We start from the raw sequence: 26,781 nt of genomic DNA, 5'->3' as shown, positions 1-26,781 counted from the left end.
ATCATTTCAAAAATTCCAAACTGAAATTGACAATAATGAAAAATGTTGCCTTCCGGCTAAAGATTTGTGTGAAGTATTTGATACTGTACATTATGAGATATTGATCTCAGAACTGGAGAGTTTTTGCATTAGAGGGCATATCCTTGATTGGAAAGTTATGTGAGTGATAGAAAGACAATATGCCTGCATAGAAAATCGAAAAGTTCCATAAGAAAATGCATTTTGGGACACCTCAAGAATCTATTCTTGGTCCACTCCTTTTTTTTAATATCATCAATACAATAAAAAGTTCACCTCTGAGGAGATTAGTTTAATTATTTGCTGATGATCCAGCAATTATATACTCTCCTGGTAACTTAGACAAAATGCATGATGATATATAAACAGACCTAAAAACAATTTCAGGTCAGCTTCAAGAGAATAAATCAACTCTAATTTTCAATCCCATAATTATTGATAACAATTCAATAAGGTATACCAATTCTTTTTAAGTTCCTAGGACTATATATTGATAAAAATGTATCGCAGATAGAACATTTTGAAACTATTTGATTTAAAGTAGCACCCCTCATTGATATTCTATTGAAAAACAGGAACTATATTCCTCTTGAATTTTGTTAAATTCATTTCAGTCTTATATGTATACTCACAACTGCATTATTTCATTTCTATTCGAAGATCAGCCAATAAATTTACAATGATATATGTAAAATGTTCACAAAATAAAAACTATTGATGATTCTACATATAAATTATCGTACTCATAAACTACAGTAGATTTGTATAAAGCAAAAAATTTATTAGATTGAATACACTATACAAAAAAAAATTGTTGTTTCATTCACTCAATAACAAGTTATTCAAAAATTTCAAACATGAATTCCATAAAAATCAATAATATCCATAGTTTAACACTAGACAAACAAAATCATTGTCAGTTAGTAATATCAAATTCAATTCTGGACAGAAATCAATTCATCATTATGGAATTATAATATGTAATGCAATTTTATGAAGTATTTGTTAACGTACGAAAGTCAAGAAAAGAAAAATTCGTGAATAATAAATACAAAAATATTGACAAATTCAAGCTGACCTCATTTGAAAAAGGGTATAATGTAGATTAAAAGGAGGGCCATTGAGTATATGATTCAATCAGAATAACAATTATTCTCCCCATTGGTAGATTCCTGTAACTAGTATTTTTGAGAGACTGAAAATAACTGATGAAATTCAGTAAGTGTCATTTCAAAATACCATCTCGTACATTTCTACTCCATGTGTACGAATAATACAAATTTCAGAAAAACGGTTTGATGTGTATAAGAAATCTAACCAATCGGGAATGTTATCTGAATTTGATATTTCAGCAAAAATATTTTTTGATACAACTTTTGCGCACTGTATGAGTCTATTGATATATCAAATTGAGAATAACAAAAAAGTGCACAATTGGTTGATAAGATATTTCATACAAAAAAATCAATGTAGGTTTGAGATATGATCATTTCAGAAACAGGTGCGTTTGTTATTCATTACTTACGTTCTCTATTTTTTTTTTTGATGTCTTATACTAACCAGCTCTAGTTGTTTGAGATATGTTGAAGTTGAGTTGCCAGCCTGAATCAAAGGTTTCCCGTGATTGAATATTGCACATATCACCATTCCAAGCGAGTACATATCACTCAATATGCTACAAACCGATTGTGTTTGTGTTTCCGGAGCTGAAAAACAAGGTGAATCCATTGAAAAAAAATAGATTATAATAGAACTAGGTGAAGACATAATTTGTCTATTCTTTACACCAGTGGTCGCCAACCTGTCCATCGCGAGCTACCGGTAGCTCGCGGAGGCAATTCTGGTAGCTCTCACAACGATTTTAATTTAAAAAATACAAACTGCAAAAATCAGAGAAGCTTCCGAAAATTCCACAAAAAAATCTAATTGTCATAATATTAAACATAAAGAGCGGCAACGTTGCGGTGAGCGATCTGCCGCTGACGCCATCAAGCTAGAATCGGCTAGAACCGACCAGCCGGACCAGCGCGTTAGTGTTCGAGAACGATCTGGATTGCTTTGAACGGGATAAATACGCACGGCGCGGCGACATTGCGCTTAGTTTAAAACTGAACGCGTAACCAACGTCCAGCGGTTGGGTTAGTAGAGAACAACAAAAATAATATAATGGCAAGCAGTTGTAAGAAGGTAAAGACACACCACTTTCATTCGGAATGGGAAGAACAATACTTTTTTACAGAAGTTAAAGATAAAAATGTGTGTTTGTTATGTAATACTTCGGTCTCCGTTGCTAAAAAAGGAAATATTGAGAGACATCATAACACTGTACATTCTAATTTTGAAACATCATTCCCACTACAGTTTGCCGCCAGAAAGGAGAAAATGAAGCAGTTAAAAAAGCAGTTAATTGGAAAACAATCAATATTTTTAAGAACAGTCGACAAAAATAAGGCTGCAACTGAAGCATCGTACCGTGTGTCCCATATAATTGCACAAAAAAAAACCTTATGAAGACGGGGAAATGATGAAACAGGCGTTTTTAGAAGCTGCTGATTCGTTATTTGCCAACTTTAGAAATAAAAACGAGATTGTTTCAGCTATCTGTATATGCAACTTTCTGCTAATACAGTGATGAGACGTGTAGAAGTAATGAGCAATGATATTTTTTTACAGTTAAGAACTGACTCAGATAACTGTGTTTATTTTTCACTTCAACTGGATGAATCAACAGATGTCGTTGACACTGCCCAATGGCCGTGTTCGTCAGGATGGTTTTTAGTGATTTTACGATTAAAGAAGATCTTTTGAAGTTCATTCCACTGAAAGGACACACTACTGGACATGAGTTGTTTTCTCATTTAAAAAATATTATTTCTTCCGAGAAAATTCCAATATCGAAAATGGTAGGCTTGACAACCGATGGCGCTCCAGCTATGGTGGGTTGTGATAAGGGTCTGGTGGCGTTATGTCGTAAAGATGAAATTTTTCCGCAATTTCTCTGTTACCACTGCATTATCCATCAGCAAGCATTATGTGGAAATTTCCTGAAACTAAACAACGTTAGGAAACTGGTGGTAAAAATGTGAACAAGATTAGAGCTCAAGCGATACAAAGAAGATTATTCAGAACCTTGGCCGATGAAGTTGACTGTCAATACGGGGACCTACTCCTTCACTCTGAAATCCGATGGTTAAGTAGAGGACGGGTGCTGAAACGTTTTGATAATGTCCTATCTGGCATAGTTCAATTTTTCAAACAACGCGATGAACCGACTCCGGAACTAGAAAATTCAATCTGGCTTAGAGATTTTGGTTTTCTCATGGACATTACAGAGAAATTAAACGAACTTGATTTGCAGCTTCAGGGGAGAGACAAAGAACTAGCGGAAATGATACATGTGTTTATAAAAGCATACAATAGAAAACATTGGCGATTATCATAGATATAAGGAAAGGTTTGTCCGGAGTTGCTTCGTTTCTGAGGAACAGGGCTTTGACGTTTGAAAAACGGTATTTAAATATCATAAATATCCTTACATCGATTTGGTTGGAATTTACTACAGTTATTTGAAGTAATAAGGCGTTCATGTTCATTTTATCATAACTAGATTCAAATTATTAGATCCAGTGAAGTCTCAGTGGCCACCACAGGCCACTGAGACTTCATTGAGAAAAAAAGAACGCCACCGGTTTTTTTTTGACTTTGATTTCTTTTAGATTGAGTAACTGAAAATACAACTTTTTCATCGCTTGTATTTTCCGCATATGAAGCTTCGTTCTCCAGAAACCAATCTTGACTTCAAAGTAGATGAGCAAAATGTTCACCTTCTGAGGAAATTCATGACTGCAGTGGATTTATTATTGATTGACTGACACGTTCAAAAATACCTATAGTATTTCTTGTAACATTGCAATTTTCAATTATTGAATTCCTCAAGTTATTCACATCTAGTAGGAGAGTTTCATAAACTAGAGCCTTTAGATGACCCCATGGATAGAAATCTAGACGATTCATATCTGGACTGCGATCTGGCCAATTTTGAGGTCCTGCACGTCTGATACAGCGTAGGTGTAGGTGATGCCGAGTTACTGATGAATAAGAAAACGAAAATGAGCTGGAGCCAACCATATGTTGCCTCTTACAAGTAGTGGCACTCTCCTAACGAAATAGGCAGATGATATCGCAAAAAGGCCGTGTAGGATTCACCTGTTGACCTTGTTTATAGGAAAAATGGGCCAATTAGGTAGTCACCAATCATTCCCACCCAAACATTCAGCGAAAATTGATGCTGAAAATTACTTTCTCTCATAACGTGATTATTTTCGTCGGCCCAAAAATGGTGATTATGAAAGTTCATAATAGCATCTCGTGAAAAATTTGCTTCGAAACAAATATTTGAAGAAAATTATTATTGTATCCCAACTAGCAATTTCGTATTTTATAATAGTTGCGGAAACGTTTCGGAGAAACAAATTATAAAACTACATTTCTCCCAGAAATGGTTTCAATGTGTTTATAAAACTGCTATAAAACGAAAATTGGCACCGTTTTATGAAACAAAATAGTTATTATCAATATTTTGTAAGGCCTTTTACAAACACTACAAAACAGTTTCATAAACATTTCGGCAGTTACTATAAAATTTGTCTAACACTCTTCAAAAGTAGTTTTGTTAAGACTTCCCTTACTGCACTTTTGCAACATATTTAAGCGATACCTATAAAAAAATCAGAAGACAGTTTTATAAGAGCTTTTCAGTAGTTCCAAGTAGGCGTTATAAAATATAATACAGCCGAAAACGATAACAATAAAATAAAAAAGTGATAAAAATGTTTTCTTAAAGACGCAAGAAGTAATTTTGTATTGGACACTAGGAAAATATAATTGATATGTCACCAACTGAAAACTAAGAAATTGAAAGGTTGAAGCCATTTTAAAATTTCACTTCTGCACTCATAAAACTTTCAAAGACATTGCTTGTGTTTCGAAGGAGATGGAGAAGTGGGTAGCCGAAACCTTTCTTTCCCAGAAATCAATCTCTCTAGAAACATACCCCTTTCAATTTGAAAAAAAATGTCCTCTCGAAACCTAATGATTCATTGAGAAGTACTTGTCTTAGAATAATTTTTATATATATTTTCATAAAGCTATACCATTGACATTGAATATGCATTTTCAACATCAGCATAAATTCTGTGTTGAGATTTTTAACCCTTTGGAATCTGATTTATTTTTCTTATACTTGTGATATATCTGAGGTCAAATTTTATATAAATGTGGATACTCTATCAAGAAATGTTAGTTTTATGAATGCAGGTTACGCCCTTTTTACGCTTAAGGCCGGGACATATGTGTCCCATTAGACATTTTAGGTGAGATATATTAAAACCAGTAGTGTCGAAAAAAAATTTATTTCCATTCAAATTATATTGGACAACATATAGAACATTATTGTAGATGGTAAGGAGTGTAGCAATTTTTGCTCAGAGGTTTATTGCACATTTGACACAATGTTTTTGTTCTCACTTCTTTTTGCATCTGTGCGCATCTGCAGCAGCGACGTCTTGTGGGGCCCTCAATAGGTAAATGATCGCCCACATTTCGATGTTTTCGTTTTTTCGAACTAGGTCGCCCTAAAGATGTTGCTGATTTTCTCTTCACACTTGCCCCACTTCATCCCAACGCAGTCAAATCTTCTGCTATTGTAATTAGGAATGGCAGGAATGAAGTTTTTGTGCGTCTTACATCATCGTAGAGAATATGAGCATTCTTGCAGCTATCATAAGGAGTTTGAAAAACATTTTTTCCACCACTTATTTGATCTTCTGTCGAAGTCGTATAAGCCCGCATATTGATCGATTAGATCTATTCAGCAATCTGCATGAGTAGGCTTCTAGGAAAAATCTTCAAGAAAATTTCAACTTCCTTCATTTGTCTCGGCAGGCAAGAAGTAGCTGCTGCTTCGTCAGGTATACAGAATCTGGAAGAAAATTGTTGACTGCTGCTACTCCAAAATACTACTCCATCTGGTGCCACTACGTTTTCACTTCCGATTGTCTCATTACCTTCTTGACTAATTTCATCATCATCATCATCATAATTTCATCTTCGTTATTGTCGCTTTCTGAGGAACAATAATTTTCATCATCTTCGCTATTATCGCTCTCTGAGGGACAATAATTTTCATCTGATGAGTCTTCACAATGAAATGGGTCATAATCGTCATCACTCAAGCCATCTTCTATAATTCTATTAGCTCCTTCTTCAAGTTCTCTTTGTGTCAATATTCTTTTACTCATTGTTGTACAGAACCACCGGGACAAATGTGTACCGTTCAAAATGCCTGGTGGGACCCAGGTGTCCCACAGTCTAAAGTAATGAAATTCAACAGGTTTTATTAGTACACGATCATTGAAAACTAGTGCATTGCTTATTACTAACCTTATAGAGCAGACACAATACAGTTAAGGCAATAATACACTTGCAAATTTTTCAGAATATAGTGGAACGCAAAGCACGTGTTGGCTGGACGGACTTCACCGGCAAACTGTGAGGTTATGTGACCACTTGTAAACAAATACTTGTATAGTGTGTGTTTAGAGACTGATATATTTATGTATAATGGAAAAAAGGGATCTATTTGTACCACTAGGCGCACGAAATACATGGATGGGGCACGTATGTCCCGAGAGACTCCAAAGAGTTAAGATTTGTGAAGGATTGCGTTTCAATGAAATCAAAGATGTACATACCAGTATAATCTAAATTCGGTTGAGCCATTTTGGAGAGTCTCGAAGTCCAAGGTTGGCAGGGAACTGGTTCTACCCCATCAACGTCGTTTACTCGTTCTGTGAAAATAATTTTTCATTGAGTAATGCATTACATCTTAACTTCAATACTTTGGAATGCGAACAAATAAAACTGTAGTATAAGGCACAACAAGTGAGAAAAACGACATATTTCTCACGAGCGCTAATCAAACGAGTGAGAAATCATTTTCTCGCGCATTGTACACTGTACTTTTTCTACGGTTGCGTTGTTTTCATTTATTGAAAATTAAAATAACTATATAATAATACTTGTATGTCTTTAACTCATTTTTATATATTTTTTCAAATAGTAATTGACAGTTATATTTGAACAATTTTGTAAAGTAATTCCTGGTAGGTCGTTTTGTTTCAACATGTTTTCGGTAATTGAAATATTAGCTGCGGTCGAAGTTGAAGTTGATGGGGAAACGTACTGAGCTTCCACAGCATTGTTGTGTTTAGGTTCTAATGGCGCTGTAGGCTGAATGGATTCTACTTTACTTTTTAAGATTTTCATTTGGTCAGCTATGGAGTTGTCGATATAAGATTCAGCAACATTGCTGGATTTCCAACCCCCATGACGAACATTACTGGAGTTTTTTCCCAACACCAAATCGTTATTTTTACACCTCGACACGTGTTTCGATCACCAAGTGATCATCTTCAAGAGGAAGATAAAACTAGAAACTACTCAAAACTGAAGCTAGATATGCTATTCAGGTACATCATACAGGTAGATAATCAGTAATACTACCCATACAAGTGTACCACCCTAAATTAATTTCACAATTGGCCTTTCTATTATTTTACAATATGTCCTTATGTATGTTTGAATGTTACAGCTATATATAGAACAATTTTCAGCTATATAAATTAGTTTCACAATATTGCCTATCTAAATATATTTACAATGTGTCTTTTTGTAGTAATCAGTAAACCCAACAATATTATTTCAACAAGCTGTATAGTATGCTATTTGGAATTGGTCCGTTATCGTTATTCATAATATTATTATGTTTACTTATTTCTACACTCTCATAGGCATCTAGTTGCCTGTTGTTGTTAACTTGTCTAACTAATCTTATAGATCTGAAGTCAATGGACTGGTTTTGTTGCAAAATATGATGGGCGACTGCTGATTTTTCAGGTCTTCCATATTTTAAGTGTGCTATGTGTTCCTTATATCTCACTTTAATAGATCTTTTCGTCTGTCCATAATATTTTGCATCGCAGTCCTTATATTCAATTTCGTAAATTCCAGACTTTTCCGAATTCTCGACTTTTGGACTTCCCAAAAGGCTCTGCAGTGTATGACTTATTTTAAATACTACCTTCATACCTAGTTCCTTGAAAATCTTTCCAAAGTTCTTCGTATATTGGTGGTATGAAACTGAGATGTATTTATCTTGGTTTTTGTCCTTTCTGAAAGTCGAGATTTCGTTCATTCTTAACCTAAACTTCTTTTTCCTAATTATGTCATCTACAATACCCCTCGGGAAACCGTCAGTGGCTGCATTTTCATGTATTGTACGTTTTTCTTTTGTGAACCTATCATGTGTTAAAGGGAAAGTGAAAAGACGATGCACCAAAAAAAAATTCAACCCAGCACGTTTGTGCTGTCCACAGTGATGTGAACTGTCAGAAATATACCTGTACGTGCTTGTTTCTTTTCTAAATATGTCGTATTCTAACCCTCCATCTTTGCTCCTCATTACCAGAACGTCAAGAAATGGTAGTTGTCCCTTATTTTCTAATTCATACGTGAATTTTATTGATGGACATCTATTATTTAAAAAGGAAACAAAGTCCTCGATATTCGATTTTTTGGTATCGTATGGTATGGTATGGTATTTTCGCGGTATTCGATACCAGTAATTTATTTGGTTAACCAATGGTTGTAAGGGGTGGAAAAGAATACCCCTAAAATTTATTTCCAATGTAACTTTTTGTCTTATTATTTGTTTACCATTTGAGAATTTATTTTCGATTGCCTGTTTCACTCTAAACAAAAAATATCTCTCGGGTTGTTTGCCCAAAATAAACCAGTTTGCAGCAAAAAATTATTTTACGAACAACTACAGAGATACATCGTCATAAATGCGAACTGGATTCATTATTATTCTGTAGTTAGTACCTACATTAAACGATTGAAGGGTAATAAACAAAACTAATTTATTAATAACAAAACACAAAACATGTAGAAATCATAGTAAATGTTCGAAATGTCTACCTTCAGACATTACGCATGCGTCTAGACGTCGGCGCATTTAGCCACGTATTTGCTCAAATATTCCTGGAGTCTCTCTGATTACCCTGCATGCATCGATGATGCGGTTTCTTAAGTCCTCTACATCGCGATTAGGAGTTCGATAAACCAAATGCTGTAAATGGCCCCAAATAGAGGAGAAATCGAAAGGATTGAGATCCGGGGATCGAGCGGGCCAGTTCTGTGGTCCTCCTCGACCTATACACTGATTTGCATATGTTTCAGTTAAATGCTGACGTGCTATTTGACTAAAATGGGCGGGAGCACCATCATGCATGAAAAGCATATCCCTTCTGACGCCCAAAGAAACTTCCTCCAGCAGTACTGGATGCACTTCTCTTAAAAATTGAACGTATGCCTCACCATTTAATCGGGGATGTGGAAAATGAGGCCCAATTAAATCATCCCCAATAACTCCGAGCCACACGTTGAGAGAAAACTGTTCTTGATGGTTAGTTTCGACAATAGCGTGAGGGTTTTCATCAGCCCATAAGTGTTAGTCATGAAAATTTATAATCTTGTCCCGAGAAAACCTACATTCGTCTGTGAATTCTATCGTTTTCAGAAAGTCAAAACTTTTTATCATTTCCAACATCCAATTGCAAAATTCAAAGTCTCGCGGTAATAGTGCCTGCAGATGGTAAGGGTATAAGAGTTGTTCTTTTAAAATTCGAAATACCGTCATATGACCAACATTTAGCTGGAAAGCAATCTTTCTAGTACTGGTAGTAGGTTGTTCTTCAATCAAATCAAGTACTGCTTCCTCAAGCTGTGGTGTTCGTACTTCTCGATGGCGACCACAATCTGCGTTCTTTTGTCGAATGAACCATATTCTCGTAATCGTTGATGAAGTCGAGCAAATATTCTATGTGAAGGATGCTGCCGTTGAGGATACATTTCAGCATATCTTTTACATGCTTCTAACCCATTCCCCTGCGACAGACCGTAAACGTAATGCATATCAGCCATTTCCTCATTTGTGTATGCCATTTTGATAACAAGTGAATTATTAAAGTAACAAATTAAGAACAGAACAACAACACACAGTTAGTATTATTTCAATTTCGAAAATTCACAAACTGACACCGTCATACCAATTCAATTGTCACTATCGCTAATAGCGACCTACTAGATAGATTAGTTCCGTATTTTCGCATTTATGACGATGTATCTCTGTAGTTGTTCGTGAAATAATTTTTTGCTGTGAACTGGTTTATTTTGGGCAAAAAACCCGAGAGACATTTTTTTGTTTAGAATGAAACAGGCTATCGAAAATGAATTTTCAAATGGTAAACAAATAATAAGACAAAAAGTTACATTAGAAATAAATTTTAATGGTTGCGTTTTCCATCCCTTTCAACCATGGGGTAAATTAAATGAATTTCTGGCCAAGTGTCTCTTTGGTGGTACAAAACTTCAGGTTAATTTCGATATTGTAACTTTTTTAGTGCTTGGGAAAAAATCTGTTAAACAAATTTTATGTACCCCGTTCAAGGGGCTGTATCTTAACGAAGGATGCTCCAATGGAATTTCTTTATATGAAAGATTATCATTTTTTTGATGAGAAATCACCTTCTTGAATGTTTTACACTTATTCAGTTACACCTTGTATACCATGGCATATATTGAAAAAAGTGTAATGAGAATAATCAATTAGAAACATTATAAGGACTCTTGTCGAACAGTTTTTAAGAATAATAACATCATGAGCGTATATGCTCTGTATATTTTTGAATGTTTGATATATTTGTTTAAAAATAGAGAACTTTTTGATCTAAACGTTACAGAACACGAATATAACACTAGGACGCATCAACTCATTTATCCATATCATACATTGAGACTTACTAAAAAATCTCCCTATTATATGGCAATGGAATTCTACACAACAAGTTACCATCAGAAAGATATTTATAGATCTTGGTGATCGAAACACGTGTCGAGGTGTTGAAAATAATGATTGGTGTTGGGAAAAAACTCCAGTAATATTCATTACTACAGTGCATACAAACAGTGCATCATAAATTATTTGGATAAGTAAAACTCAGCTACTAGAAAAAAATTCAGATACTTCAAATTGAAAATATATATATATATACTGAAAGTAATTGCTAAAAGCCCGCTAAGTACCCGCATCCTACAAACAAAAACCCAAAAAATGATTGGCCACTTTGAGCAATGGTGCAGCAAGTGGCGAATCGAAATAAATCTCGTCAAAACCCAAACAATCTTATTTAGACACCCGTCCTAAACTCAACACTAACGACTTGAACCTCAGACTGTTGGGAGAGAACCTCCAAAACTCGGTGTCCTACTTCGGGGTTACCTTCACAAGTACCGTCAACTGGGAGACCGACCTGTGAGAAACTCTGGACAGAGTCCGGAAAAGAGCAGACCTCCTAAAAGCTCTGAGAGGCAAGGTCGGTAGATGCAGCAGTAAGACTCTCTTACACACAAACAAAACCAAAGACAAGTCCACCGAATAGTAAGAACCGAGAGAACAATCCAAAAAGAAACATTCATAACCTCCCTTACAGATACCCCTCACACAATTTATATAACCAAATAGACATCACCCTGATCAATTTGAGATTTCAGGAACTCCAAGGCAGATACGCTACGAGAACTGTGAGAAGCCAAAACACCGCGGCCCATTAACACCCTGACCACGCCTTGGAGGCCCCGCGGAAGCAACAAAAGGATACCACAAGAAAAGCTACCGTTCCCCCCAGCCAGACTCCTGGGGTTGATGGAAGACCCCACGGAACAGATCCAGGATATCCTTGAGGAATATCCATTAGCCATCAGATAGCGGAAAATCACAACCTGGAACGCCCTGAGAACCCAAATAAAACCAACAACACCTCAGACTCAACATAAATCCACACTCCCTTGAACACCAACCGCAGCCAAGAACCAGGACAACCGAATCTACTATTTATACTTATTATTCATAAACCACAATTTATAATTCATCTAATATTTAAGATAATACATAGCAATACATACTAACAATGATAGGATAAAATTGTAAACCCTGAAGAGGCATAAGCCTATAGCAGGGTCCCAACAAATATTCAAAAAACATTGTAAATTACTAACTCTAATAATGAATGAAATTTATCAAACAAGCTAAGAGCAGTGTTAAAAAAGTGATTGTTATAAGCAGTATTGAAGAATAACCTCTAAAATCCCCAGTTATCAGCGTACTGAACATCGAGAAAATGTGGAAAGTTAACGGGAGATCGCTAGCATATTGGAATATCGTTGAGCCGCCCCTGGAAGACGAGGCTACCCGAAGAAGTGAGCCAGAACTTTAACGGAGCAGGGTCGTGGTGAAAACCAGAAACTCATCTTGCAACACATGCGATGAGGATTTGGAGATGTTGCGAAGCCATCACATTACAACAGGAATTCACGGGAGTATTAGGGTCAATTCAACCAACCTTCATACCCTGAAAATTCCTCTAGTAAAGCGAGCCGTGCCCAAGATCGTTATGCTAGATAAGAGTCTACAACAAAAACTTCGGCAATCACATGATGAACAAATTCCCTCACATGCCAAAAACGTATCTGACCTACTTGTACAACAAATGGTACTTTGAAATATATAATATAAAGTAAAGACGTCCTTGACCGATGATATCAGCGGTACGATTTGGAAAGTTTGGAATAGACCTGTCGGTACGGACAGCAATGTAACGAGAACATCCAGCAGCAGCAACGGAAATGGGCCGGAGAAGAGAAAAAGCAAGAGGAATAAGTGGAAGTCGATGGACAATGACTGCCTAAAGAAGTTCATTGAGAGCGGAACAGTTATAGGTCGCGACCATTATTCGCAGAAAAACTTCCAACTTGGAGCACCTCCCGCGGTGGATGATATCCCCGTGCTTTCTTATCCGCCTCCGGATGGAAAGGACAAAATCAAAATGTTCAATAAAGGCGATAACTTGGTGTCTCAGCTAAAAAGTCACTTTGGATACCCAGACCTATCTTACCCCAAAGATCTCCATCCTGTCGTGCAAATTCCCCACACGTTGACCAGGCAGCTATTCACGTTTTACGCGGAAAGCGTACACGAGCAAATTGAATCACAAAAAAGAAACATGGACGTGAGAGAGGACGAAGACTTCGACAGGATGTTATGGGAACAAGATCAAAATCACGGAGAAGCAGAGGCGATACCAAACTTAAGGAAAGTGATCAGCAAGCTTCATCATAAGCTTACTGGAGAGGGTCGGAGGAGTAGAGGATTCTGAAACCAGACAGTCTGGCCACTGAAAAAATGCGGAGAGCGTGCACGAGCAAACTGAAATCCAAAAAAGAAACGGGGACGTGAGAGAGGACGAAGACTTCGACAGGATGTTATGGGAACAAGATCAAAATCACGGAGAAGCAGAGGCGATACCAAACTTAAGGAAAGTGATCAGCAAGCTTCATCATAAGCTTACTGGAGAGGGTCGGAGGAGTAGAGGATTCTGAAACCAGACAGTCTGGCCACTGAAAAAATGCGGAGAGCGTGCACGAGCAAACTGAAATCCAAAAAAGAAACGGGGACGTGAGAGAGGACGAAGACTTCGACAGGATGTTATGGGAACAAGATCAAAATCACGGAGAAGCAGAGGCGATACCAAACTTAAGGAAAGTGATCAGCAAACTTCATCATAAGCTTACTGGAGAGGGTCGGAGGAGTGGAGGATTCTGAAACCAGACAGTTTGGCCACTGAAAAAATGCGGAGAGCGTGCACGAGCAAACTGAAATCCAAAAAAGAAACGGGGACGTGAGAGAGGACGAAGACTTCGACAGGATGTTATGGGAACAAAATTAAAATCACGGAAAAGTGGAGGCGGTACCAAACTTGAGGAAAGTGATCAGCAAGTTCCATCATAAGGTTACTGGAGAGGGTCGGAAGAGTGGAGGATTCTGAAACCAGACAATTTGGCCACTAAAAAATATAAAATAAGATTCAGAAAGATGGAATTACAGAATCTATGATTTCTTGTTCTATTATTTGTAACCGTTATTGAGAGCGAATTATTTGATGAAACTCAGTTCTCCCTGAAAGTTTTCTTTCGACAGTAGAATGTTCAGTAGTCTATGGATAGAATGACGATTATGATGAGGTATATCACGAGTTGCCATCACTATGACCATCTATTACAACAAACTGAAATTCCACCTCTCATACCCTTTTCCACAAACATAACCATATCGATATCTTTTGAGATTTATAATCTACACTCCGTATATTTCAATACAAAAAACCGCATGTACCCTGGCATAGTATTATGTATATATATATATATATATATATATATATATATATATATATATATATATATATATATATATATATATATATATATATATATATATATGCTGCAGCAGCAGCAACGGAAATGGGCCGACGAAGAGGAAAAACAAGAGGAATAAGTGGAAGTCGATGGACAATGACCGCCTGAAGAAGCTCATTGAGAGCAGAATAGTTATAGGTCGCGACCATTACTCGCAGAAAAACTTCAAGCTTGGAGCACCTCCCGCGGTGGATGATATCCCCGTGCTTTCTCATTCGCCTCCGGACAGAAAGGACAAAATCAAAATGTTCAATAAAGGCGATAACTTGGTGTCTCAGCTAAAGAGTAACTTCAGAGACCCAGACCTGTCTTATTCCAAGGATCTCCAGCCTGTCGTGCAAATTCCCCACACTTCGACCAGTCAGCTATACACGTTTTACGCGGAAAGCGAACACGAGCAAATTGAATCACAAAAAAGAAACATGGACGTGAGAGAGGACAAAGAGTTCGACAGGGTGTTATGGGAACAAGATCAAAATCACAGAAAAGCGGAGGCGGTACCAAACTTGAGGAGTGTGATCATACCACGGAAAAAGCTACCGTTCCCCCCCGGCCAGACTCCTGGGGTTAATGGAAAACCCTACGAAGCAGATCTAGAATATCCTTGAGGAATATCCATTGATCAGATAGCGGAAAATCACAGCCTGGAACGATCTGAGAACCCAAATGAAACCAACAACACTGCAGGTTCAACACAAATCCACACTCCCATGAGTGTGTTTCTTGGCTGTGGCCGGTGAACCAGGACAACCGAATCTACTATTTATACTTATTATCCATTAACCACAATTAATAATTCATCTAATATTTAATACTAACACATACTAACACTGATAGGATGAAATTGTAAACCCTGAAGAGGCATAAGCCTACAGCAAGGTCCCAACAAATATTCAAAAATATTGTAGATTACTAACCCCAAAAATGAGTAAACGTTATCAAGCAAGCTAAGAGCAGTGTTAAAGAAGTGATTGTTATAAGCAGTATTGAAGAATAACCTCTAAAATCCCCAGTTATCAGCATACTGGACATCGAGAAAATGTGGAAAGTTAACGGAAGATCGCTAGCATATTGGAATATCGTTGAGCCGCCCCTGAAAGCCGAGGCTACCCGAAGAAGTGAGCCAGAACTTTCACGGGTCAGGGTCGTGGTGAAAACCAGAAACTCATCTGATGTTGCGAAGCCATCACATTACAACAGGAATTCACGTGAGTATTAGGGTCCTGACAACAATTCAACCAACCTTCATACACTGAAAATTCCTCTAGTGAAGCGAGCCGTGCCCAAGTTCGTTATGCTAGATAGGAGTCTACAACAAAAACTTTGGCAATCACATATCGCTCCTGATGAACAAGTTTTCTCACATGCCAAAAACGTATCTGACCTACAAGTACAACAAATGGTACTTTGGAATATATAATATAAAGTAAAGACGTCCCTGACCGATAATATCAGCGGTACGATTTGGAATGTTTGAAATAGACCTGTCGGTACGGACAGCAATGTGACGAGAACATCCAGCAGCAGCAACGGAGATGGACCGAAGAAGAGGAAATGCAAGAGGAATAAGTGGAAGTCGATGGACAATGACCGCCTGAAGAAGCTCATTGAGAGCGGAACAGTTATAGGTCGCGACCATTACTCGCAGAAAAACTTCAAGCTTGGAGCACCTCCCGCGGTGAATGATATCCCCGTACTTTCTTATCCGCCTCAGGATAGAAAGGACAAAATCAAAATGTTCAATATAGGCGATAACTTGGTGTCTCAGCTGGAGAGCCACTTTGGCGATCCAGACCTGTCTTACCCCAAGGATCTCCAGCCTGTCGTGCAAATTCCCCACACTTTGAACAGGCAGCTATACACGTTTTACGCGGAGAGCGTACACGACAAAATTGAATCACAAAAAAAACATGGACGTGAGAGAGGACAAAGAGTTCGTCAGAGTGTTATGGGAATAAGATCAAAATCACAAAAAAGCGGAGGGGTACCAAACTTGGGAATAGTAATAGGGATCAGCAAGCTTCATCATAAGCTTACTGGAGAGGGTCGGAGGAGTGGAGGATTCTGAAACCAGACAGTTTGGCCACTGAAAAAATGCGGAGAGCGTGCACGAGCAAATTGAAATTCAAAAGAGTAACGGGGACTTGAGAGAGGACGAAGACTTCGACAGGGTGTTATGGGAACCAGATCAAAATCACAGAAAAGCGGAGGCGGTACCAAACTTGAGGAAAGTGATCAGCAAGCTTCATCATAAGCTTACTGAAGAGGGTCGGAGTAGTGTAGTATTCTGAAACCAGACAGTTTGGCCACTAGAAAAATATAGAATAAAATTTAGAAAGATGGAATTACAGAATCAGATATATAAGTGGGTAATCAAATTTGAATTTTCTGACTCAAACTAACTAACTGTGAAATGTAGACATGTTATTAAAATAATAATGTATTCTCAAAAGTATTCTGAGTTTTATCAGGTTGTTTTAGAGCTTTTTTATTAGCTTTACTCATTCTTATACTGGTTTCGTTGTTCTTTCTATGGTTCAGCCTCCAAATTTGTATTATATGTTGGAGTAGTTGCTGATGTAAGCAGTATTTTTGAGAATCTTTCAGAAGTGAGTAATGTCACAGTGAGAGATCGTTGTCGCCTAAAGACAAGTCCACCGAATAGTGAGAACCTAGAGAACAATTCAAAAAGAAACATTCGTAACCTCCCCTACCACAATTTATACAACCAAATAGATATCACCTCGATCAATTTGAGATTTCAGGAACTCCAAGGCAGATACGCTACGAAAACTATGAGAAGCCAAAACACCGCAGCCATTAACATCCTTACCACCCCATGGAGGCCCCGTGGAGGCGCCAAAAGGATACCACGGAAAAAGCTTCCGTTCCCCCCGGCCAGACTCTTGGGGTTGATGGGAGACCCTACGGAGCAGATCCAGAATATTCTTGAGGAATATTCATTAGCCATCAGATAGCGGAAAATCACAGGCTGGAACGATCTGAGAACCCAAATGGAACCAAAAACACCGCAGGTTCAACACAAATCCACACTCCCATGAGTGTGGTTCTTGGCCGTGGCCGATGAACCAGGACAACCGAATCTACTATTTATACTTATTATTCATAAACCACAATCACATATCGCTCCTGATGAACAAGTTCCCTCACATGCCAAAAACGTATCTGACCTACTTGTACAACAAATGGTACTTTGGAATATATAATATGAAGTGAAGACGTCCCTGACCGATGATATCAGCGGTACGATTTGGAAAGTTTGGAATAGACCTGTCGGTACGGACAGCAATGTAACGAGAACATCCAGCAGCATCAGCAACGGAGATGGACCGAAGAAGAGGAAAATCAAGAGGAATAAGTGGAAGTCGATGGACAATGACCGCTCTCAATGAGCTCATTGAGAGCGGAATAGTTATAGGTCGCGACCATTACTCGCAGAAAAAATTCAAGCTTGGACCTCCCGCGGTGGATGATATTCCCGTGCTTTCTTATCCGCCTCCGGATGGAAAGGACAAAATCAAAATGTTCAATAAAGGCGATAACTTGGTGTCTCAGCTGAAGAGTCACTTTGGAGACCCAGACCTGCTTTATTCTAAGGATCTCCTGCCTGTCGTGCTAATTTCCCACACTTTGACCAGTCAGCTATACACGTTTTACGCGGAAAGCGAACACGAGCAAATTGAATCACAAAAAAGAAACATGGACGTGAGAGTGGACGAAGAGTTCGACAGGGTGTTATGGGAACAAGATCAAAATCACAGAAAAGCGGAGGCGGTACCAAACTTGAGGAGTGTGATCATACCACGGAAAAAGCTATCGTTTCCCCCGGCCAGACTCCTAGGGTTAATGGAAGACCCTACGGAGCAGATTCAGAATATCCTTGAGGAATATCCATCAGTCATCAGATAGCGAAAAATCACAGCCTGAAACGCCCTGAGAACCCAAATGAAACCAAAAACACCGCAGGTTCAAGACAAATCCACACTCCCATGAGTGTGGTTCTTGGCTGTGGCCGGTGAACCAGGACAACCGAATCTACTATTTATACTTATTATCCATAAACCACAATTTATAATTCATATAATATTTAATATAATACATAGTAACACATACTAACACTGATAGAATGAAATTGTAAACCATGAAGAAGCATAAGCCTACAGCGGGGTCCCAACAATATTCAAAAAACATTGTAGATTACTAACCCCAAAAATGAATAAACGTTATCAAGCAAGCTAAGAGCAGTGTTAAAGAAGTGATTGTTATAAGCAGTATTGAAAAATAACCTCTAAAATCCCCAGTTATCAGCATACTGAACATCGATAAAATGTGGAAAGTTAACGGAAGATCGCTAGCATATTGGAATATCGTTGAGCCGCCCCTGGAAGACGAGGCTACCCGAAGAAGTGAGCCAGAACTTTCACGGGTCAGGTTCGTGGTGAAAACCAGAAACTCATCTTGCAACACATGCGATGAGGACTTCGAGATGTTGCGAAGCCATCACATTACAACAGGAATTCACGGGAGTATTAGGGTTCTGACAACAATTCAACCAACCTTCATATACTGAAAATTCCTCTAGTGGAGCGAGCCGTGCCCAAGATCGTTATGCTAGATAAGAGTCTACAACAAAAACTTTGGCAATCACATATCGCTCCTGATGCCAAAAACGTATCTGACCTACTTGTACAGCAAATGGTACTTTGGAATATATAATATAAAGTAAAGACGTCCCTGACCGATAATATCAGCGGTACGATTTGGAATGTTTGAAATAGACCTGTCGGTACGGAAAGCAATGTGACGAGAACATCCAGCAGCAGCAGCATCAGAGATGGACCGAAGAAGAGGAATAAGTGGAAGTCGATGGACAATGACCGCCTGAAGAAGCTCATTGAGAGCGGAACAAATATAGGTCGCGACCATTACTCGCAGAAAAACTTCAAGCTTGGAGCATCTCCCGCGGAGGATGATATCCCCGTGCTTTCTTATCCGCCTCAGGATAGAAAGGACAAAATCAAAATGTTCAATATAGGCGATAACTTGGTGTCTCAGCTGGAGAGCCACTTTGGCGATCCAGACCTGTCTTACCCCAAGGATCTCCAGCCTGTCGTGCAAATTTCACACACTTTGACCAGGCAGCTATACACGTTTTACGCGGAAAGCGTACACGAGCAAATTGAATCACAAAAAATAAACATGGACGTGAGAGAGGACAGAGAGTTCGACAGGGTGTTATGGGAACAAGATCAAAATCACAGAAAAGCGGAGGGGTACCAAACTTGGGGATAGTAATAGGGATCAGCAAGCTTCATCATAAGCTTACAGACAGTTTGGCCACTAAAAAAATGCGGAAAGCGTGCACGAGCAAATTGAAATTCAAAAAAGAAACGGGGACGTGAGAGAGGACGAAGACTTCGACAGGATGTTATGGGAACAAAATTAAAATCACGGAAAAGTGGAGGCCGTACCAAACTTGAGGAAAGTGATCAGCAAGTTCCATCATAAGGTTACTGGAGAGGGTCGTAAAAGTGGAGGATTCTGAAACCAGACAGTTTGGCCACTAAAAAATATAAAATAAGATTCAGAAATATGGAATTACAGAATCTATGATTTCTTGTTCTATTATTTGTAACCGTTATTGAAAGCGAATTATTTGATGAATCTCCGTTCTCTCTGAAAGTTTTTTTTCGACAGTAGAATGTTCAGTAGTCTGTGGATAGAATGACGATTATGATGAGGTATGTCATGAGTTGCCATCACTGTCAACACAATCGATAGGAAAATATTTCAGAGAAAAGTATGTAGTACCTAGCAATAGTCACCCATATCGTACAAATATGTAATGGAAGACTGGACTAGAAAACATTCAATCGATGAAATATACGGACAGTTTATCAGGAGTCCTCTTTAAAATGAATCCTCGGTAGAAAGTACATTGACTTCGATAATAATACACCTGAAGGACTCTTTTCCAAAAGAAATTCGTGACTATATAATTTGATCTTTGTCGATGAAGCTGAATACTATAATAAAGAGGATCGAGCCTTTTGTAAACGTCTTTTAGAGGTAACACAAGCCCGCCTGAATACCAGAGAATCCGTGAAGGGAACTCAAAAACGGAAATGGTCCAATATGTTTAGACCCATGTCCGTACTCAAACACTTGCTAAGGATTACGATAATCTAGTGAGCAATGATGAAGTTGGTTCCAGCATTCTACAGACTAAGCCATCGACACTCATCGTTGGATATACAGGTCGTTTTCTTTAGCTGATACCACTATTGCTATCTCGGAAACGGTAGGTCGTACAAGGACGGTTAAAGGGAACAAAAGTTACCTTTTCAGGGATGCTACACAGCTGTATTTTCAGATCCACAGAATCATCAACGGTTTGTGAGATATTTGCAAAAAACTGAAAATGACAGATTTAATTTTTTTGCTCTACCGCCTCCATTTTCAATAATATCAAAAATGGCAAAGAAACTTTTTGCTTTATTTCATGTGCTCCATAATCTGTGTGATAATGTCGTTCATTGAGATTATAAATATTTGTATTCACTGAAATCCAACTAGATTTCTGTCAGGGTCGTCTTGAAAAAAAGAGACCAATAATAATCTTAGTATAATTTCCAAATTTCTTTTGAAAATTTGTAGCTACCCAAAAATTTCTCACAGAAAATGAGGATATCAACAAGAATTAACTAATAGAAATACTGTATTAAAAAAGTCATAGATGATTTTAACGAGAAATATGATAAGCGATAATTTCTTGTTTTGAAGTAAGCCATGAAATACATGAATATGAATGTCAAGTTAATTGTCAAATACAAAATGAAAGTTATTCAAATCGTTGAGCGATTTCGAGGGAGAAACATGAATTTTTCCGATGACGAAAAAGTGGATATGCTTTTTTTATATTCGAGATGTTTGAGGAATGCTACCAAATCTCCGGCAATGTACCAGGAATTGTATCCTGAACGACGACAACCTAATCATACATATTTTCAACGAATCAAACGACTACTTTACGGAATTATGAATCTTTTGACAAACCCTCCGAAAGAAAATGATCGGTTACTGAATGTGGTGGCGATAATGCAATCGGCGTTTTAGGTGACTTCAAAGAAGATTCACAATAATGATAAAGTGACATCAATTTGATTTAGGTTTATGGAAATTTAAAAAATGAGAACAAGGAAGTATATCTGAGGGAGATTGCTCATAATTCGGCCATATCCACTATGTCTGTACGGAAAATTTTGAAGAAAAATAATTTCAAGCCTTATCGAGTCAGAAAAGTTCATCATTTGCGTTTAACGGGCTTCAACATGAGAAAAGTTTTTTGTTGATGGCTCATTAGAAAATTTCGCCAAGATGATGAAATTTGTAGGAAAGAATTGTGGTGTGATGAAAGTACATTTACCAATAACGGATGGTTCAACAGGAATATACATTATCATTGGCGACAAGAAAATGAATATTTAGAGTCACCAATTTTCAGTAAAGATTTGGTGTTAACGTATGGCTTGGTATTCTTGATCTTCCACCCGTCCCATAATTAAGAAAAAAAGAAAAAAATAAGCATACGTTAAGACTACAAGTAACAGTTATAATAGACACAAATATAATATAAAAAAAACTATTATGGAGATAATATAATAGATTACAATCATTTTTGAACCGCTAAGAAATGAATTTTCAACGTTTTTTTTTTAATTTAAAAGGAAAAACACCGCATCAACCACTAGGGTTATCAGCGGTTACAGTAGGTACATAAAATTTTGTTAGAGATGCCAACATTTTCCAAAAAACTATAAAGGGAAGTAAAGTTCGTAACATCCAATGCATTGGTGAGGTCGCTTGGTAATCCGAAAAATTGTCTTTTTTCATTGAAAGCTGGGCAATCAGAGATGAAATGTTCAACACTCATCGTCACACTGCAGGTATCAAAATGCGAGGCTCTTCATGCTTTAGGAGACGTAGATGGGTAAATTTCGTATGTCCAATTCTCAGGCGTGTAAGTAAAACTTGCTGTCTGCGGGTGAGAGCTCGGTAATTTTGAGTGACTAGATTCGGATTAATGGCTCTGAGTTTATTATTATATAGGGATTGCCACCTTTGCCTCCATCTGTCGCATATGAGCTCTTCGATTTAGAGATAAACGTCTTGATAGGGCACTCGTTGGATCTCTCGACAGTTGGGGTTTGAAATGGCCTCTCGAGCTTCTGAATCGGCCCTTTCATTGTTATTCCCATATGAGAAGGAATCCAAACTATCTCAATGTGTTTACCATCCTGTAATAACTTTCCCAGTTCAGTCTTGATGAGAAGAAGAAGAGCATTTTTCGGGTAGAGTTGTTGGATGCCCAAGACAGCACTGAGAGAATCAGTGAAAATGACATGATCACCAACGGATCTACGACAGTATTGTAGTGCGCTGAGTATAGCAAATACTTCTTCTGAGTAGATACTGGAGAAAGACGGCAGTCGACAAGTGTAAGTGGTGGTATCTGTTATCACAGCGGCTCCTAACTCCTTCGACTGTTTTGGAAGAATCGGTATATATATGCTTGAAGTGCTGATATTTGGAGACCAGTTCGGCGAAGGATTTCTTTATGAAATTTGAAGGGGTATCGTATTTGGGAAAGTTGAGGAGATAGGTATTAAAGGGAGTAATTGGTAATGTCCAGGGAGGGGGAATTTTCAAGTCAAGAGGAAGAATATTGGGAAAGTCCATATGATTATCAGAAACTTTGGCAATTTTCACATAAAAAGGTAAGGGGTAATTTTGTTTCTGTTCAAAGATATGTTGGAAATGATCTGAGAATGTATATCGATAGGAAGGATGGTTTTTCGAAGCGGCTACTCTTGCGGCATAACTTAAGGAAAGATAGTCTCTGCGAACATCAAGGGGTTGCTCTCTGGCCTCAGCCAGTAGGCTCTTCACTGGGCTAGTACAAAAAGCTCCCAGGGCAATACTCATGGTCGAATATTGGATCACGTTAAGGGACTTCAGGAGAGTTGCTTTCGCTGAACCATAAACGATAGAACCATAATCTAGCTTGGATCGAATGAGAGCACGATATATACGCAAGAGAGTAATACTGTCAGCTCCCCATGTATGATTCGAGAGTATTTTCATCAGATTCAAACCCCTCTGATAGCTTTCCTTCAGATTACTTACATGGGATTTCCATTTCAGTTGTCTATCAAATGTCAGCCCCAGAAATCTCATTTCGCCCACAAACTCCAATTGCTGATCATTCAACTTCAGAAAAGGTTTGATCTGTAGGGACTTTTCAGAAAATAGAACGCATTTAGTTTTAGAAGGGGAGAATTGGAAACCCGTATCACGAGACCACGATTGCCTGCTGAAGATGAGAACAAATAGAATTCACATTTTTTCCACTGGCGTATAGGACCAAATCATCCGCATATATATTTCCTCTTACAGGCTTCCTGATATCTTCCATGATATCATTTATGGCGATGAGAAATAGATTCCCACTCAGGCGTGATCCTTGCGGAGTACCATTTTCTTGAGACTCACTTTCAGAGAGCACACCATTGACTCTAACGGAGAAGGATCTGTTACTCAGAATGAATGCTAATAGATTTCCTTGAACTTGCCAGCGCTTGAGTTTTTCAAGAACATTTCGTCGCCAAACAGAGTCGAATGCTCTGGTAATGTCGAAGAATATTGCAATAACTTGATGTTGGTTAGCAAATGCTTCGTGTATGTCGGACTGTAGGCTAATGAGGTTATTTGTAGTGGAGCGTTGTTTACGAAAACCACTTTGATAGGGTGTAATCAAATTATTTTGATCAAGAAGAAAGGATAGTCTGGCGTTGAGGATTTTTCAAGAAGTTTACACATAGTACAAGTCAGAGAAATGGGTCTATAAGACTGAGGATCACATCGTTGTTTGTTTTCTTTGAGCAGAGGAAGTACAATCGCTTCTGACCAGTTAGTAGGAAATTGACGAGTGAGAAAAAGTATATTGAATATTTCAAGCATACGTTGTTTTACCATCAGGGGAAGTTTCTTCAGAAAAACATATGGGATATCGTCAGGTCCAGGACTGGAGTTTTTGACTTTGGAGAGTGCGTCTTCCATTTCATTCATTGTTATTCGAATGTTCAGATAATTCGCTGTCATCATCGATATGCAGGGGTACTGCTTCGACCAATTCTTTCATAGGTAAAAAGTGCTCACCAAAGTTTTTATCGCTGGAGAGTTGCTGAAAACTATCGGCCAATAAATTAGCGATTTCAATGTTTTCAGAGATAGAAGAGCAGTTTGTTTCCAAGGACGAAATTCGAAAGTTTGTAGTTATTCCTTTTATGTTTGTTTTTGATTTCTTTTGAATTAAGTTAACTATTGGTATACGAAAATATTAGTTTTTGTTTTGTTGTGTAATTTGATACAATTGACTTGATACACTTCATTCACCAGTTTCAAGTGCATAGAATTTGCTTGATTTCTTTGGAAAAATAAATGAGTTGTTGATATCTGTCAAGCTGTCAGACCTTTATGCAATTGGTCACATATTAAAGATGTATTTAAATGACTAATATGACATTTACTTATGTGAAATCAAATAAAAATCCTCTTTTGGCAAAAAAATGTATAGTCGAAGTAAACGATATGGTGCACACTTGAAGTTTGCGACACTCTCGAAGGTCAAGAATCCAATACATGAAATTGAACCAGCTGCGAACTAGTCCACGTGGACTGTATAATTGGCGGTTCGTATTGGATAATTTTTACTAACCGAGTTTTGTGATTGGCTGAAGAGTCATAAAATTAAATTTGAAGTCATGTAACAGTGACGAATAGAAATCGGAAAATGCGGGGATGATTATCGCCGTCGTGTTCAGTTCAGGAACTGGATCGCGATGTTTTCGAATTGATATATAAACAAATGAATATACGGTAATAAATTATTTAGATACTTCGGTCCAAAGTATGAAAAGCATCCCTCAAATTTGGTGGTAACATGATATGGAATGGTAAATGTATCTTTTCTCAAGTTGATAGAATGATTATCACATCGCTTACTAATTAATCTGAACTGATAATTAGAAGTGTTGCTTTCCAATAGTTTATATAAAAATACAGATATGAGATAACGAATTCCAAACTCAATATTCAGCTGATCTAATTTCAATAAATATGGAGTTACATGATCACGGTAGTTTATGCAACACACAAATCCCATACAAGCATTTTGTATGCGTTGATGTTTGTGTTTATTATAGTCTGGCAAGAAGTTGAAATACACTGAGCAGCAATACTTAATATGGGGATAAATCAATGATTGAATTTTAGTTTTGTTAATTTCAGTTTTGTTTCTTGAGAAAGCTGAAAGTTGAACTTGTATAAGGATTTCAGTTTATAAAAGCAAGTTTTGTAAATGTGTTTAACGTGCTCGTTGAACGAGAGAGTGTTATCGATATATACACCTAAATGTTTTGCTGAATGCACCCAGTCAATCGGTTCATTGTCAAGAAAAAGATGGAAATTTGTTTCAACTTCATTTCTTTGTAGGTCAGATCCCAAACATAGGGCTTCTGTTTTGTTTGGATTTATTCGAAGGCCATGATTTTTGGAAAATAGAAGTGTATTTTCTAAATCTAAGTTCATCCTGGTGATAGCATGGTAAATATTATTAGATTGACTTGACAGATATAATTGAAAATCATCAGCATATAAATGAACGTCGCACTGGAATAACGTGGCAGGAAAATCAAAAATGAAAAGAGAGAACATTAATGGACCTGGAATGCTACCTTGTGTTACACCAGAAGAAGTTTCCTGAAGAGATGAGCATAATTGATCATTATCCAGTATAACCTGTTGAGCCCTTCCTGTGAGATAACTTCTCACCCAATCTAAAGAACTGCATTCAAACCCAATGTATTTTAGTTTACTCAGCAATAGTTTGAAGTTAACCAGATCGAATAATATTGAATAAAGAGTCTACAACAGAAACTTCAGCAATCACCTATCGCTCCTGATGAACAAATTCCCTCACATGCCAAAAACGTATCTGACCTACTTGTACAACAAATGGTTCTTTGGAATATATAATATAAAGTGAAGACGTCCCTGACCGATGGTATCAGCGGTACGATTTAGAAAGTTTGGAATAAACCTGTCGGTACGGACAGCAATGTGACGACGAGAACATCCAGCAGCAGCAGCAACGGAAATGGACCGAAGAAGAGGAAATGCAAGAAGAATAAGTGGAAGTCGATGGACAATGACCGCCTGAAGAAGCTCATTGAGAGCGGAACAATTATAGGT

The 26,781-nt window shown here is 37.8% G+C and overlaps 1 protein-coding gene across 1 annotated transcript in view; it reads right to left on the bottom strand.

Annotated features, from left to right (window-relative positions):
- The window catches only part of bma (SCY1-like protein bma), a 115,634-nt gene that overhangs the window by 57,102 nt on the left and 31,751 nt on the right, over positions 1-26,781 (bottom strand). The window contains exons 4-5 of the mRNA XM_074186595.1: positions 6,771-6,866; positions 1,579-1,724 (exon numbers count right to left, since the gene is read on the bottom strand). Of these exons, the coding sequence (XP_074042696.1) occupies positions 1,579-1,724; positions 6,771-6,866 (242 nt within the window). The remainder of the gene's footprint in view (positions 1-1,578; positions 1,725-6,770; positions 6,867-26,781) is intronic.

Source organism: Leptinotarsa decemlineata, unplaced genomic scaffold (genome assembly GCF_025532065.1).
Source record: "Leptinotarsa decemlineata unplaced genomic scaffold, Ldec_3_MD MMD2_P_RNA_scaffold_4, whole genome shotgun sequence".
NCBI classification, from domain to species: Eukaryota; Metazoa; Arthropoda; class Insecta; order Coleoptera; family Chrysomelidae; genus Leptinotarsa; species Leptinotarsa decemlineata.
The sequence above is the reverse complement of the archived record's forward strand: the minus strand, read 5'-3'. Positions and strand labels throughout refer to the sequence as shown.